Source organism: Hyperolius riggenbachi, chromosome 3 (genome assembly GCF_040937935.1).
Source record: "Hyperolius riggenbachi isolate aHypRig1 chromosome 3, aHypRig1.pri, whole genome shotgun sequence".
Classification (NCBI taxonomy): domain Eukaryota; kingdom Metazoa; phylum Chordata; class Amphibia; order Anura; family Hyperoliidae; genus Hyperolius; species Hyperolius riggenbachi.
The window spans coordinates 377,052,251-377,065,773 of NC_090648.1; the positions used below are offsets into that span (position 1 = coordinate 377,052,251).

Below are 13,523 nucleotides of genomic sequence, written 5' to 3' on the forward strand. Positions count from 1 at the left end.
CGTAAATTCTTAGTTCACAAGTTCAGCTAGGGTGGCTGAGACAGTTCATATATCATCAATCACATACCAATATAGAAAGTTGTTGTCCTTATTCAGACCCTTCTGCACAGCTTTGAAACAATTTATAAATTTTGTTTCTGCTATTAATCGGTCATTTGACGTTTTGAAGCCGCCCTTCAGGACAGTGACACGAAGATCATCCATGCTGTGTCCGTTGGACCGAAAGTGTGTAGCAACTGGGAGTCCAGATTTGGTATCATTAATAGTGTGCCTGTGTCCATTCATACGTTTGCGCAGAGTTTGTCCAGTTTCTCCCACGTACATAACATTGGGGCATTTAGCACACATGATCAGATATACCAGATTGGTGGACCCACAAGAAAATTTACCTTGTATTCTGTACTCCTGTTGTGAACCTGGTATCGTTACCCTGTCAGTGGAGTAAATGTGTCTGCAGGTCCCACATATTTTTTGTCGGCAGGGTGATGTTCCGTTTTGTTGAGGCCTATTCAAAGAGCTCCTGACAATCATCTGTTTTAGATTGTGTGGTTGCCGATATGACAAGAGTGGAGGTTTAGGGAATATCGTTCTAGGATCACAGACTGAGAACGATATTCCCTAAACCTCCACTCTTGTCATATCGGCAACCACACAATCTAAAACAGATGATTGTCAGGAGCTCTTTGAATAGGCCTCAACAAAACGGAACATCACCCTGCCGACAAAAAATATGTGGGACCTGCAGACACATTTACTCCACTGACAGGGTAACGATACCAGGTTCACAACAGGAGTACAGAATACAAGGTAAATTTTCTTGTGGGTCCACCAATCTGGTATATCTGATCATGTGTGCTAAATGCCCCAATGTTATGTACGTGGGAGAAACTGGACAAACTCTGCGCAAACGTATGAATGGACACAGGCACACTATTAATGATACCAAATCTGGACTCCCAGTTGCTACACACTTTCGGTCCAACGGACACAGCATGGATGATCTTCGTGTCACTGCCCTGAAGGGCGGCTTCAAAACGTCAAATGACCGATTAATAGCAGAAACAAAATTTATAAATTGTTTCAAAGCTGTGCAGAAGGGTCTGAATAAGGACAACAACTTTCTATATTGGTATGTGATTGATGATATATGAACTGTCTCAGCCACCCTAGCTGAACTTGTGAACTAAGAATTTACGATACCTCTGGGTCAATCCTAATACCAGGTCTGTGAGCAATAAAGTAAACAAGGATCCTTATCTTACCCCATTTAGATGGTCTGTTTGTATTAAGGCATCTTAATGATGTATTTATGCTTGAAAAAAATATCTGTTTTTCCTTTTGATGTTGCATGTATATAAGCTGTCTGTACCACCAGCTTGCAAACTAACAGGACATAAACCTGACGAAGGCTGCAAGGCCGAAAGCTTGTTTATTCTTATTCATTTGTAGTTAGCCAATAAATGGTATCATCCTGATTTAAAACTTCTTAGAATAGATAGATAATATAATTTTTTACCCACCCTGTTTTAAAAGAACAGGCAAATGTTTGTGATTCATGGGGGCTGCCATCTTTGTCATGGGGGCAGCCATCTTTTTGGTTGAAAGGAGGCGACAAGGAGCAGGAGACACAGTTCCAACTGTCCTGTGTCCTGATAACCCCTCCCAGCTGCACACGCTAGGCTTCAAATGTCAAATTCAAAATGTAAAAAATAAAAAAATTTGCACCAAAACAGCAGAACGAGAGCAACAACATCAGAAATCCCATTATGCTTTGCACAGCATCAGGGGAAAAAAGCCCGGGCAGTTTTCTTCTGTGCAGATAAAAATGAGGCTTGGATAAGAGAAACAAAGTTCTGATGCTGTGAAACTGTTAAAGAAACACTAGGCCTTTTCAGTGCTGCTGAGTCGATTTTTAGTCCGGAGGTTCACTTTAAAGGTACAGTGGCCAATTAGGGAAAAAACAGGCTGGTCTTTAGGGGGGTTTAACACTGCGGTCCTCAAGTGGTTAAAGAAGATGCAGCAATCTGCCGGCCTGCAGAGACAATGCCACACCCTACATGGCATCATTTTAATAAAGAGCAGGTGAACTGGTCACATGTGGCTGCAGCTAAAGAGTGTTGCAGTAGATTAGGAACCTGCCAAAGGAATTAAAGATATTTTTCTAATTTGCCTGGATGTCGGCCTTAAAGGGAACAGAGCATCATTTCTAACTCCTAGGTCAGCTCAATATAATGGCCACCTAAAAGCCTAATGTACTCACTGGTTTGATGAGGGGTTCCTCATGGTGCTTACGATAAAGAGAAGAGATACTTTTTGTGTTGGGGTAATGATTGCCAACTTATTTGCTCTTGCATATTGATTGTATATAATGCTATATGAATCAATTGATTCTTCTAGTTTTTGTTTGGACTTTACCTGTTATCTTTCTCTTAAAGAGTAACTGTTAGGCATGAAAAACAAAATCAATTCTCTATTTCTATTTGTTGATCATATAAAAGGAATGCTAAAAAGGTAATGCATAACTTTAAAATCAATCTTACTTTTTATTGCAGAGATTAATCCTCGTGTCCCCAGCTCCTTAGTACGCAGCCAGTAATCAGCCGCAAAAGAGAAGTTGCAGTGCAGGTTAGGGCGGCGGAGTTTCTGCACAGACACAGCTAGTTCAGCCTGATTGGCTGCAGCCTGTGTCACTCTCACTCCTTTTCCTCTCATTGGCTGCCTCCCATGACTGTCCGTGTCTGACCCCTCCCCACACTCCAGCCCGACAGGCATCCAGCCGATTCATGAGGGCAGTGGCTGCCACCACCGCATCACATCCATGGGGACCCCCGTCCCTGCTACCATTTCCTTAGAGATTCCCTGCATTTACAATCAACGCTTGCTATTGGTGTGGGGAGGAGGGGGGAGTAAGGGAGGAAATGACTTCACCATTGGCTTCAGCTGGAGGGAGTAAAGATGGCCCCTGCCAGCGAACAGAATTCTCTCCATTTACCTTTTTTTATTTTATAAAGTTCACTGAAATAAACACTTGGACCGTGCAATACACGTTATGTAAGCAGAGCTAGTATTTATCTACTTATATATGCCGTTTTTTTATCTGGCATAGTATGGCTGACAGCTCCTCTTTAATAATGCTGGAACTGAGATTTTAACTGTTTAAAGCCCAGTGTCCTGTCTCCCTCCCTCTTTGCTGATGAAAGCTTTTGTTTAGGCTCTGCTACTGTACAATTAATACTAATAACAACAGTCCTTTTCTCCACGCAAATTCTACTGGCCCTGCCATCCAGTGGAAGCAGGGGAACACAGTATCTACTAACCTGTAAAATGTTAAAGGAAACCAGAGACGTGAAAAGGAAAAAGAATTTATACATACCTGGGGCTTCCTCCAGCCCCATGCACCTGGATCGCTCCCACGCCGCCATCCTCCGCTGCCCGCAGCTACGAGAACCGGGTCCAGTCACTGACGTCATTGGAACCAGCCTACGCAGGAGACGTGCACCCTCTACGTATCTCTCCAGCGGCTGCTGGTGAGATACGCAAACAGAGCACTTATGCTAGATTGGGTCCGACTGACGGAAGTGCGGGGACCCGGTTCTCGTAGCTGCAGGCAGCGGAGGACAGCGGCGTGGGAGTGATCCAGGCGGATGGGGCTGGACGAAGCCCCAGGTATGTATAAATTATTTTTCATTTTCGTCTATGGTTCACTTTAAAGAGGAATATAACCCTGCATTTCAACTTTGCTCTAAAACATTATTTACAGCATATTATATGCAACCAGCATTTTTTTTTTTTACTAGACCAGCATTGGAAGGGTTAAACACAGAGGTTTAAAGTTCGGTGGAGAGATATGCAGAAGTTCAGATAGATACATTTAACTACATAGAATGTAACAAGTGATAAATGTTACACTCTTTGGCTGTCCTCCAGCTCCTTCTCAGTCAGAGAGAGTGAGTCACATGCCACACTTAGATACATTTATGTAAACAAAATGTATCTATGTCAGCTTCGGATGCGTCTGCAGTTCTGTCCAGGAACTTTAAAGCTCTGTGTAACCCTTCCAATGCTGGTCTAGTAAAAAAAAAATGCTGGTTGCATATAATATACTGTAAATAATGTTTTAGAGCAAAGTTGAAATGCAGGGTTATATTCCGCTTTAAGTATTAATGAGCCACATTGTTAGCATGCATTTTTAATGTGCCATTGAGGTGCCCTGGCAGTGTTAAAAATATTGCTTGGTTCCCTTTAAAGTGACTCTGTAACAAAAATTACAACATTTTTTCTACGATCCTACAAGTTCCTAAACCTATTCTAATCTGTTCTGGCTCACTGCAGCACTTTGTACTATCACGGTCTCTGTAATAAATCAATGTATCTTTCCCCTGTCAGACTTGTCGGCCTGTGTCTGGAAGGCTGCCAACTCTTCTGTGCTGGTCTGTTCCTCTATGCACACTCCAGTGCGTGTTTTATTTACATAAGCCAGCAGCTTCTCTGCTATCTTATCAGTGATAGAAGAGTGCTGGATAAAAACCCTCCTCTGTTAGGCTGTGAAAGTAGCTGGCTGACACATACTGAGGAATTACAAACACAGGCACAGGCAGAGCTGTCTGCAGGAAGCCTGTAATGTTCAGTGCATGAGAGAAGAAGGGGACAGAAGGTAAACACACAAATGATCTTTTGAGATTCAAAAGGAAAGCTGTATACAGCCTGCTTGTGTATGGATGTATTTTCTATGTGTGGACATATTGTACATCAATCTACTTCCTGTTTTGGTGGCCATTTTGTTTGTTTATAAACAAACTTTTTACAACTGTTTTTGACTACTTTTAATGCGGCGGGGAGCGGCGAAATTGTGACAGAGGGTAATAGGAGATGTATCCTAACACACGGGTATGTTTACTTTTGTGCGATTTTAACAATACAGATTCTCTTTAAGACAGAGGCTTGTTAACTGCAGGATATGCAATACGTTGTTATGCTCCTTGCTTACACTGACAGTAAAGTAGCCGCTGTGTCTGCTGATCTTTGCTTGAAAAATGTGCTTTTGAATCTCCTTCCATAGATGTAAATGAACTTTCTGCAATCATTATCATCCCTTTAATGAAATGCTGCCAACATCTGCAAACAGAGTACAGAAGTGAGAACTACTGATCACTCAGTTTTGTGACAAGACTGTATTTCAGAACAGAACTGTATTATTGATCAGAACTTCATGTTAAATTCAACACACTAAAGTAGAAGTACACTAACACTTCAAAGTGTAGAATGGATACCAGACAACTCCACTCCAACAGTCTTAGAATGTTGTGCTCTCTGGTCCTCGTTTCACCCTTCGTTTTTACGATAGAATACTTCTTACAGAAAAAAAAAATTATGATTTGTATTAGGAAAAAAAGTAGCGTCTTCAGTAATGACTTTTTTCCTTACTAGCATTCTGTACGCTTCTGCCTCCCTTACCTTCATTTCGATGACAGTCTGGAGAGCCTTCGTCTTGGCAGAATCTGGAGCATTTTCAAATCGCCGATGGATCTCCTGCAAGGAGGAGGAAGGAAGAAGAAAACACGACAGGTGAGCGAGAATACCATCCCCAATGCAGGGAATTAATGTGAGAGCTCCTCTATTGCAGACAGAAAAGGCATCATTAGCTACCTGACCCATAGCAGCAGAACCAAGCATCCTCTCGCACATGAAGCGCCATCATGAGGCAGAATTCACACACACACACACACACACACACACACACACACACACACACACACACACACACACACACACACACACACACACACACACACACACACACACACACACACACACACACACACACACACACACACACACACACACAAATAGAACCAGATGCTTAGACCCCTGTATTTGCCTCACGGGGACTGGATCTTGGTCAGCCACACTCGTATTCAAAGCATATGTAGGAAATCGGCAGGCTCAGGTGAGGATAAAACCAGTATCTTTTACTAGAAAAAAGGCAAACACAGGACACGTCCACAGACATAGCTGACACGTAGCAGACTTACAAACTGCCCTTAAAGTGTACCCGAGCCGAAGCTTGGGTACAGAATTGGATATTGGATCAGTATCCTATTGAGGCTTCCGGCTGTATTTAATGTCCGCTGAGCATGGCCCCCTGAAGATTAGCGACAAGGCATTGCTGCTAATCACATTGGGGCCATGTAGTTCTTTTCGAGGTCGCACAGTAGCCATGCGAGCTTGCCGTGCAGTAAGTCGCAGGCTACTGTGCTTGTGCGGCTGTGCTCGCATATCTACTGCGCAGCTTTGAAAAGGAGCCTTACTCAGCAACAAGGAACATCTGAGTAGCGAGTAGTACTCTCTTAAAGAGACAGTGAAGTGAAAAAAAAATATGATATCATGAATTGGTTGTGTAGTAGGGATAATTACTAGAACATTGGTAGCAAAAAAAAAAATATTCTCATATTTTATTTTCAGTTATACAGCTTTTTTTTTATAACATTGCATCATTCTCTAATACTTGCAGTTTACGCACTACTCCGCATTCTAAAAGTTTTTTCAGAACAGGCAGTGAACTTTTGACCTGTCCTGAACGGTTTTCTGCAAAAGAAATACACAGCTGAGATAAACCTAATCAGAAGTGGGAGCTCAATGGCTATTTGCATAGATAACAACTGGAGTTTCTTAACTCTTCCTGTACTGGAAACAAATATTAGACTTAGGTCTCTGCTCCTAACACTTTATTTCTTAGCTGTACTACACAACCAATTCATTATATCATAATTTTTTTTCACTTTAGTGTCTCTATAAGGAGAGTATCTGATTTTGATCCCAAGCTTTGGCTTTGGCTCGGGATCGTTTAAATCATAGTTGCAAGGACACTAAGCACAGGTGGAAACTATTATAGGTGTGGAGGAGGAAAAATTGCACCCACCCCACAAGAAACCACCCCTTTAAATCAGTGGTTTCTTTTGGGGTGGGGGAGTTTTTTCTCCTCCATACGTACAGTATATAGTTTCCACCTATGCTCAGTGCCGTTGCAACTATGAGTAAAGGGACCCTGAGCAGTAGACATAAATTTAATCGGTACTTACCTGGGGCTTCCTCCTGCCCACCGTAGGCCGCGAGGTCCCCGGCATCCTCCTGGCTTCTCTCGCAGTCACGCTGCTGACTTCATTACCGTCGGCCCGACAATTCCCGAACGGTGAAGCTCCGTGACATCACGCCGACCGGCATGACAGTCCTGCGCATGAGCAGTTTTCTAACTCTGAACCGTGCGTGCGCAGGACTGTCACGCCAACCGCCGTGATGACGTGCAGCAGCCGGTGTGATGACATGGAGCGTCACCGTTCAGGAAGTGTTGGGACCTCGCGGCCCACGGTGGTCCTGAGGAAGCCCCAGGTAAGTACCGATTTCATTTATTTCTACTGCTCAGGGTACCTACTGCTCAAGGCAGATTATAAGACCGACATGTGTCAGTTGTATATGTGGATATGTCATGTGTTTGCCTATTCTCCAATAAAAGATGCCAGTTTTAGCCTAAAATGAGTCTACGGATCACCCCCATTTGCTTTGAATATATTACACGGTTAGCTTTATCTGCAATAAACAGTTCCTTACAAAAGGACTCTCCACTTTCAGATAAAGAACAGAGACTGATAATACACTTTCCAGTGTAAAATAGATGTGCACAGGGACAGCATCTCTAGCCACTCCCACCTGTGGATCCAACAGCATCCCTGGAAAGGTGGTTGGGTAATCCTCGTGCACCCCTCTACAGCATATGCAATTTGATTTGAGCATTCCGATCTAATTTTCCAATTGATCGGAAGTTTCAAACAGAATCTTTGAGGTACCACACATATTCTTAAACGATTGCCACAATTTCAGGATAAAAGAAACTGAAAAAATTAGTTGGTTACAAGAACCAAAAAAATGTACTGAATAGTTACATACAATTTTTTCTGGTTGAATACAATTTCACAATCAATCACACACCACACAATTTTTGCTAAAATTGGTCTGAATTTTCAAACATTTCCAATCTCCCCCCCAAAAAAAAAAAAAATCGACAAAAAGAAATGAAAAACTCGATTGAAAACAAAAAAAAGATAGATTTTTTTGGGGGGGGGTCGGACAATCGATTGTATTTATCAAATTGGTGTAAAATTGGATCTTTTAACCTCTTGAGGACCATGGTGGTAAACCCCCCTAGTGACCAGCCTAATTTTACATTAATTGGCCACTGCAGCTTTAAGGCCAAGCTGCCGGGCCGTATACCTCTGCACACAAGTGATCTCCCCCCCCTTTTCTCCCCACCAACAGAGCTCTCTGTTGGTGAGGTCTGATCGCCCCCCCCCCCTGTGTTTATTTTATTTTTTTTATAAATATTTGTTTGTTTGTTTTTTTAATATTTTTGGACATTTTCTTTTTTTTTTTTTTTTCCTAAATCCCCCCCCCTCCCCCCAGCCGGCCAATCACGGCGATCGGCTGTCATAGGCTTCTGCCTATGAGAGCCGATCGCTCTCTTGTCCCCCATGGGGACAGCCGTGTCACACGGCTGTCCCCAGTGCAGCGCTGCTGCTGATCGCAGCGCTGCACATGTAAATACACGGCTGTTTCGCCGTGTAACAGTCTCCCGAGCGGCAATCGCCGCTCGGAGACTGAAGGCGGAGCTCAGCTCCGCCCACCAAACTGGAGATGCGCGCGCACCGTGCTGCCCCAAGACTTTCCGCCAATTGGCGTTAGCTGGTCCTGGGGCTGCCGCCGCGGCCACGCCTACTGGCGTGACGCGGGCGGCAAGCGGTTAATTGTAAAGGTGGCCCCAAACCATACAATTTTTTTAATTCAATCCAATTTTCCGATTGATCGGAAGTTTCAATCAGAATCTTCAAGGTACAAGATTGCCGCAATATTTGGATAAAAGAATGTAAACTATGAAAAAATTTGTTGGTTAGAAAAATTGAGAGAAAAATGTACTGCATAGTTACAAACAATTTCTTCTCGTTGAATACAGTTTCATAATCCATCACACACACACACACCATACAATTCTTGATAAAATTGGTGTGACTTTTCCAACATATCCAATCTCAAAAAAATATTGAAAAAAAAAAGGGGGAAATTCAATTCGATTTTTACATTATTACATAGTTATTTGGGTTGAAAAAAGACATAAGTCAATCGAGTTCCACCAGAAAACAAAGTACAACACCAGCCTGCTCCCTCGCATATCCCTGTTGATCCAGAGGAAGGCAAAAAAAAACCTTAGGCTCAGTTCACAGTAGCTTTTGCCAACGGCATCGGCCGTACGGTTCCGTTGTCCGTTCTGCTGAACGGACAAAACAATACAGCAGGACCCAATTTTCCGAACCATTTCGCTCAGCGAAACGGAAATGGAAGGTTTTACAGCTACATAGGAACAAATGAAAAACTGACAGTATACAGCACACAAACTGACAGTTTTTACCTGATCCTGATGGTGGATCCATACAGCCGGCTCCGCTAAAAAAAACGCTGATGTGTACCGGGCCTTACAGGGCATGGTGCAATTAGCCCCAAAAGGGGAAAAAATCCTTCCCGACTCCAGATGGCAATCACATAAAATCCCTGGAACACCACCACTGGGAATTACCTAGTGGATATAGCCATGGTTGTCTTTCAATGCAAGGAAAGCATCTAAGCCCCCTTTAAATGCAGATATAGAATTTGCCTTCACTACTTCCTGCGGCAATGCGTTCCACATCTTAATCACTCTTACTGTAAAGAACCCTTTCCTAAATAAATGGCTAAAATGTTTTAACTCCATGCGCAGATCATGTCCTCTACTCCTTTGTAAAGGCCTAGGGACAAAAAGCTCATCCCCCAACTAAATAAACCAGTTTATCTAACCTTTCTTGGTAAGTGAGACCTTCCATCCCTTGTATCAATTTTGTTGCTCGTCTCTGCACCTGCTCTAAAACTGCAATATCTTTCCTGTAATGTGGTGCCCAGAACGGAATTCCATATTCCAGATGTGGCCTTTTTAGAGAGTTAAACAGAGGCAATATTATGCTAGCATCTCAAGTTTTTATTTCCCTTTTAATGCATCCCAAAATGTTATTAGCTTTAGCGGCTTGGCATCGAATATGATTTAATATTTCTCGATTTTGGGACAACCGATCATATTTATCGAATTGGTGTAAAATTGGATATTTTAATTGATTGGTGTGTGTGTTCACCTTAAGTCCAAACAACGGATTAGAAACCAGCACGGCACTATGGAAATATGCACTAAGGCTTGGAACCCACTATATTTATACTTTCTAGGGAATCACCGCTGATTCCCTAGATTTTAAGTGGCAAAATCATGCTAAAAATCACTAGCATTTTGAGAGCACTTTGCAATTGCAAGTGGGTCCTAGGTCTTATGATGCAAGAGTCACTAACAATTATTTTTTAATCCACATGTTCTGTCAGCATTAGAACATACTTTGTGAAGGTTTAGGATACTGGACTATATGCGACTAGTCACAGATAAAGCAAGCACAGCCTAAGCCTAATGAAAATGGTCCCATTTAGTGATGGGCATCACGTTTATGGGAATCATTAGACAAAGTAAGTGAATTCTAGTAGTCAGATTATGCGTGAATACAATATAGACATAGGAAGAGGCAGAGGCCCCCCCAGATCTTCAGAGACAGGGAGCAGGCAGGCATCAAATTCCGGCCTCTCCTTTCTCTGGCCTCCCAGATTACCCTGCATATTCTATTTACAGCGTCTGAGAAAAGAGCATTTATCTGACACCCGCAGTAGCCATGGTGATCGTCTCCATGGAAACAGGATATCAGCCGTCTGCTTCATGTATCCTGGGTGAACGGAGCTGTGTAGAAGGGAGCTTTTTAACCTCTACAGCACCAGGGCTGTAGCCTAGTGCCAACAGGGCCACACATCATGTGATAACCCTCTGGCTGATAGGAAGCACCAGATAAAAATAACTTTTCCAATGAATCGGTCAATGCACCCTGCTTCTTCCTAGACAGTCATGTGAATACCCAGATAGATTCCCACCCATCCCAGTTTACCTAACTGAATTATAATCTGCAATTTAGATTCCACCTATTGTACTTGCTACAGGCCAAATTCGATACTGTAGGGCAACCATTTACACAAATGCTGAGGATGCCATGATTGTTTGTTTTAAAACAATGCCTGCTGCCTGGCTGTCCTGCTGGTCTTTATGGCTTCAGTAATGTCTGAATTACATACCTGGAACAAGCATGTGGATCAGACTTAAAGAGAAACCATGACCAAGAATTAAACCAATCAGTAGCTGATCCCCCTTTTACATGAGAAATCTATTCCTTTTCACAAACGGATCATCAGAGGGCTCTGTATGGCTGATATTGTGGTGAAAGCCCTCCCCCAGGAAACTGTGAGGACCATGGTCCTGGCAGTTTCCTGTCTGTGAAACACCTTGCATTGTGGGAAATAACTGTTTACAACTCCAAAAAAAGCAAGCAGCAGCTACTTCCAGTGACATCACCTGCCAGCAGTAAAAGTGTCAATGTCAGAATGTAAATCAGAGAGAGGAAAGCTTTTACAATGGGCAAACACTGACTAAATCATTTATACATAATTATTGTAAAAATGGAGCACTTTTTTACTACATTATTTTCACTGGAGTTGCTCTTTAAGTCAGAGCCCATTCATGTTCTGGCTCAGAGGCTCTAAGTATTGTAGACAGAGAACCAGAAGGACAATCTGGCAACTGGCATTGTTTAAATGCAATGAAATGTCCCTCTATCTCATACGAGGTTGCCGTCTGTTGTCATGTGAAAGATGACAATCTCATGCGAGGGATGGGAAGCCTCAGATGACTCAGAGGGTGGGCTGCGACTGTCCAGATCCGGGGGAGGTGAGCTCTGAATGCCGCACCACTGCATTCTCTGCAGATCCTGCCTAGCAGTCATCCCGTCCTTGGCACGCGATTACCAAGCCGGACAGGTTTTTTTCACCCTGAGTTTAGGAATACTGGCAGTGAAATTAATGATACAATGTTGATTGCACAATCTTGCCAAATCTCTGTAGAGTGAATATACTTTGAACAGATACTTAAGGTAGTCCCTCATATTACACAGAGGTGGAAAGACTCTACAATCAAGACTGTACCATTAGTGGGCGTTGTAGGGGAAGGGTGCGTAGTCTGGACAGCAAATTTTCCTGGGGAAAACCCATGCAACTGCATAAAAAAAGCTATTTAGAAAGGTATTTTTTTCTACTATACTTTTGTGTGCCACCGGGGTGAATGGAAAGGAAAGCCCTTTATGAGAACTCCTGGAACAGGGTTATTACTCTCCAGTATCCACCACACACAGAATTACCAATTCTGGCTGAAGTGGTCCTTTATAGAAGCTTATTAGGCAGACTGCTCTGGCTGTATTTAATACAGTTGCAGAATGTACAATTACCTCTCTCAGCATGTTGGTCTCTTTCTCCTTCTGATCAAGCAGGCTCTCCAGATGGTGAACATGCATCTCAGCCTCAGCCAGCCTCCTGGTCCTCTCATGATCCTCATCCATGACCTTGGAGGAGATGCCTTTGCTCTGCAGCATCTCAAGCAGCTTCTTGATGGACTCGTCCCTGGCATTGAGAGTCTGTTTCTGCGTTTCGATCCTCAGCTCCATCTCCTCCAGGGTCTTGCGCAGCAGAAACAGCTCCTTGGCCTGGCGGTCATGCTCGGCATGGAGGATGCGGAAGTTCTCCTCATTTGGCTCTCCAGTGAACAATTCTTTGGCCCGGCCACCACTGTCCTGCTGGAAGAGCTGGTTGAGGTCTCGCTGGATGCGCAGCTCATCTTGCATGGCCTGAATGGTCATCTGTAGATGCTGCAACAAAAAGAGAATGAAAATGAAAGATGTGCTAATAAAAAGGATGGTGAAAGGGGTCCAGTGGGATAAAAACAATTAAAAAAAAGATTTAAAAAAGCCCCAGTTCAAATACATTATAATTGCATTTTACAGAAATGGTATGATAAAATAAAAATGTGTGTAAAATATTATTGTCACGGACAACACTGGCATCTGGCATTGACAAAATAAAATGTCCACTCCATGCACTATTGCGCATGCAAGTTAGTTGCTGAGCTAGTTTTGGTCTATGTAGATCAGGCTTTCTCAGCTAGGGTTCCCTGGAACTCTAGGGTTCCTTGAGCACGCTGCAGGGGTTCCATGGTATTTTTCCACCATCGTAGGGGCTGGGGGAGGTATGATAGCGAGCACACTATAACAGGGGGTACTGTAAAAAAGAGCACTAAATTGAGGGTCAGAATAATGATGAGCACATTAATAAAAAGCATTAGAATTTGTAATAAAGGGCACAGTAGTAGGGGGCAGCATAATAAAAATTACTTGCAGGGGTTCCTTGAGATCCAAAAAGTATTTGCAGGGTTCCTCCAGGGTAAAAAAGGTTGAGAAAGGCTGATGTAGATGATTGCTAATCAGCAAATTATTTCACTTTTGAAGTACCTAGTCAGACACACATACCAGTGGCCACTACCT

General features: G+C 43.1%; 1 protein-coding gene across 13 annotated transcripts in view; it reads right to left on the reverse strand.

Annotated features, from left to right (window-relative positions):
* ERC1 (ELKS/RAB6-interacting/CAST family member 1) overlaps positions 1–13,523 on the reverse strand; it is a 393,540-nt gene that overhangs the window by 264,455 nt on the left and 115,562 nt on the right. For all 13 annotated transcript variants that reach the window (XM_068277245.1, XM_068277243.1, XM_068277242.1 and 10 more), the window contains exons 3-4: positions 12,435–12,851; positions 5,455–5,529 (exon numbers count right to left, since the gene is read on the reverse strand). In XM_068277245.1, the coding sequence (XP_068133346.1) occupies positions 5,455–5,529; positions 12,435–12,851 (492 nt within the window). The remainder of the gene's footprint in view (positions 1–5,454; positions 5,530–12,434; positions 12,852–13,523) is intronic.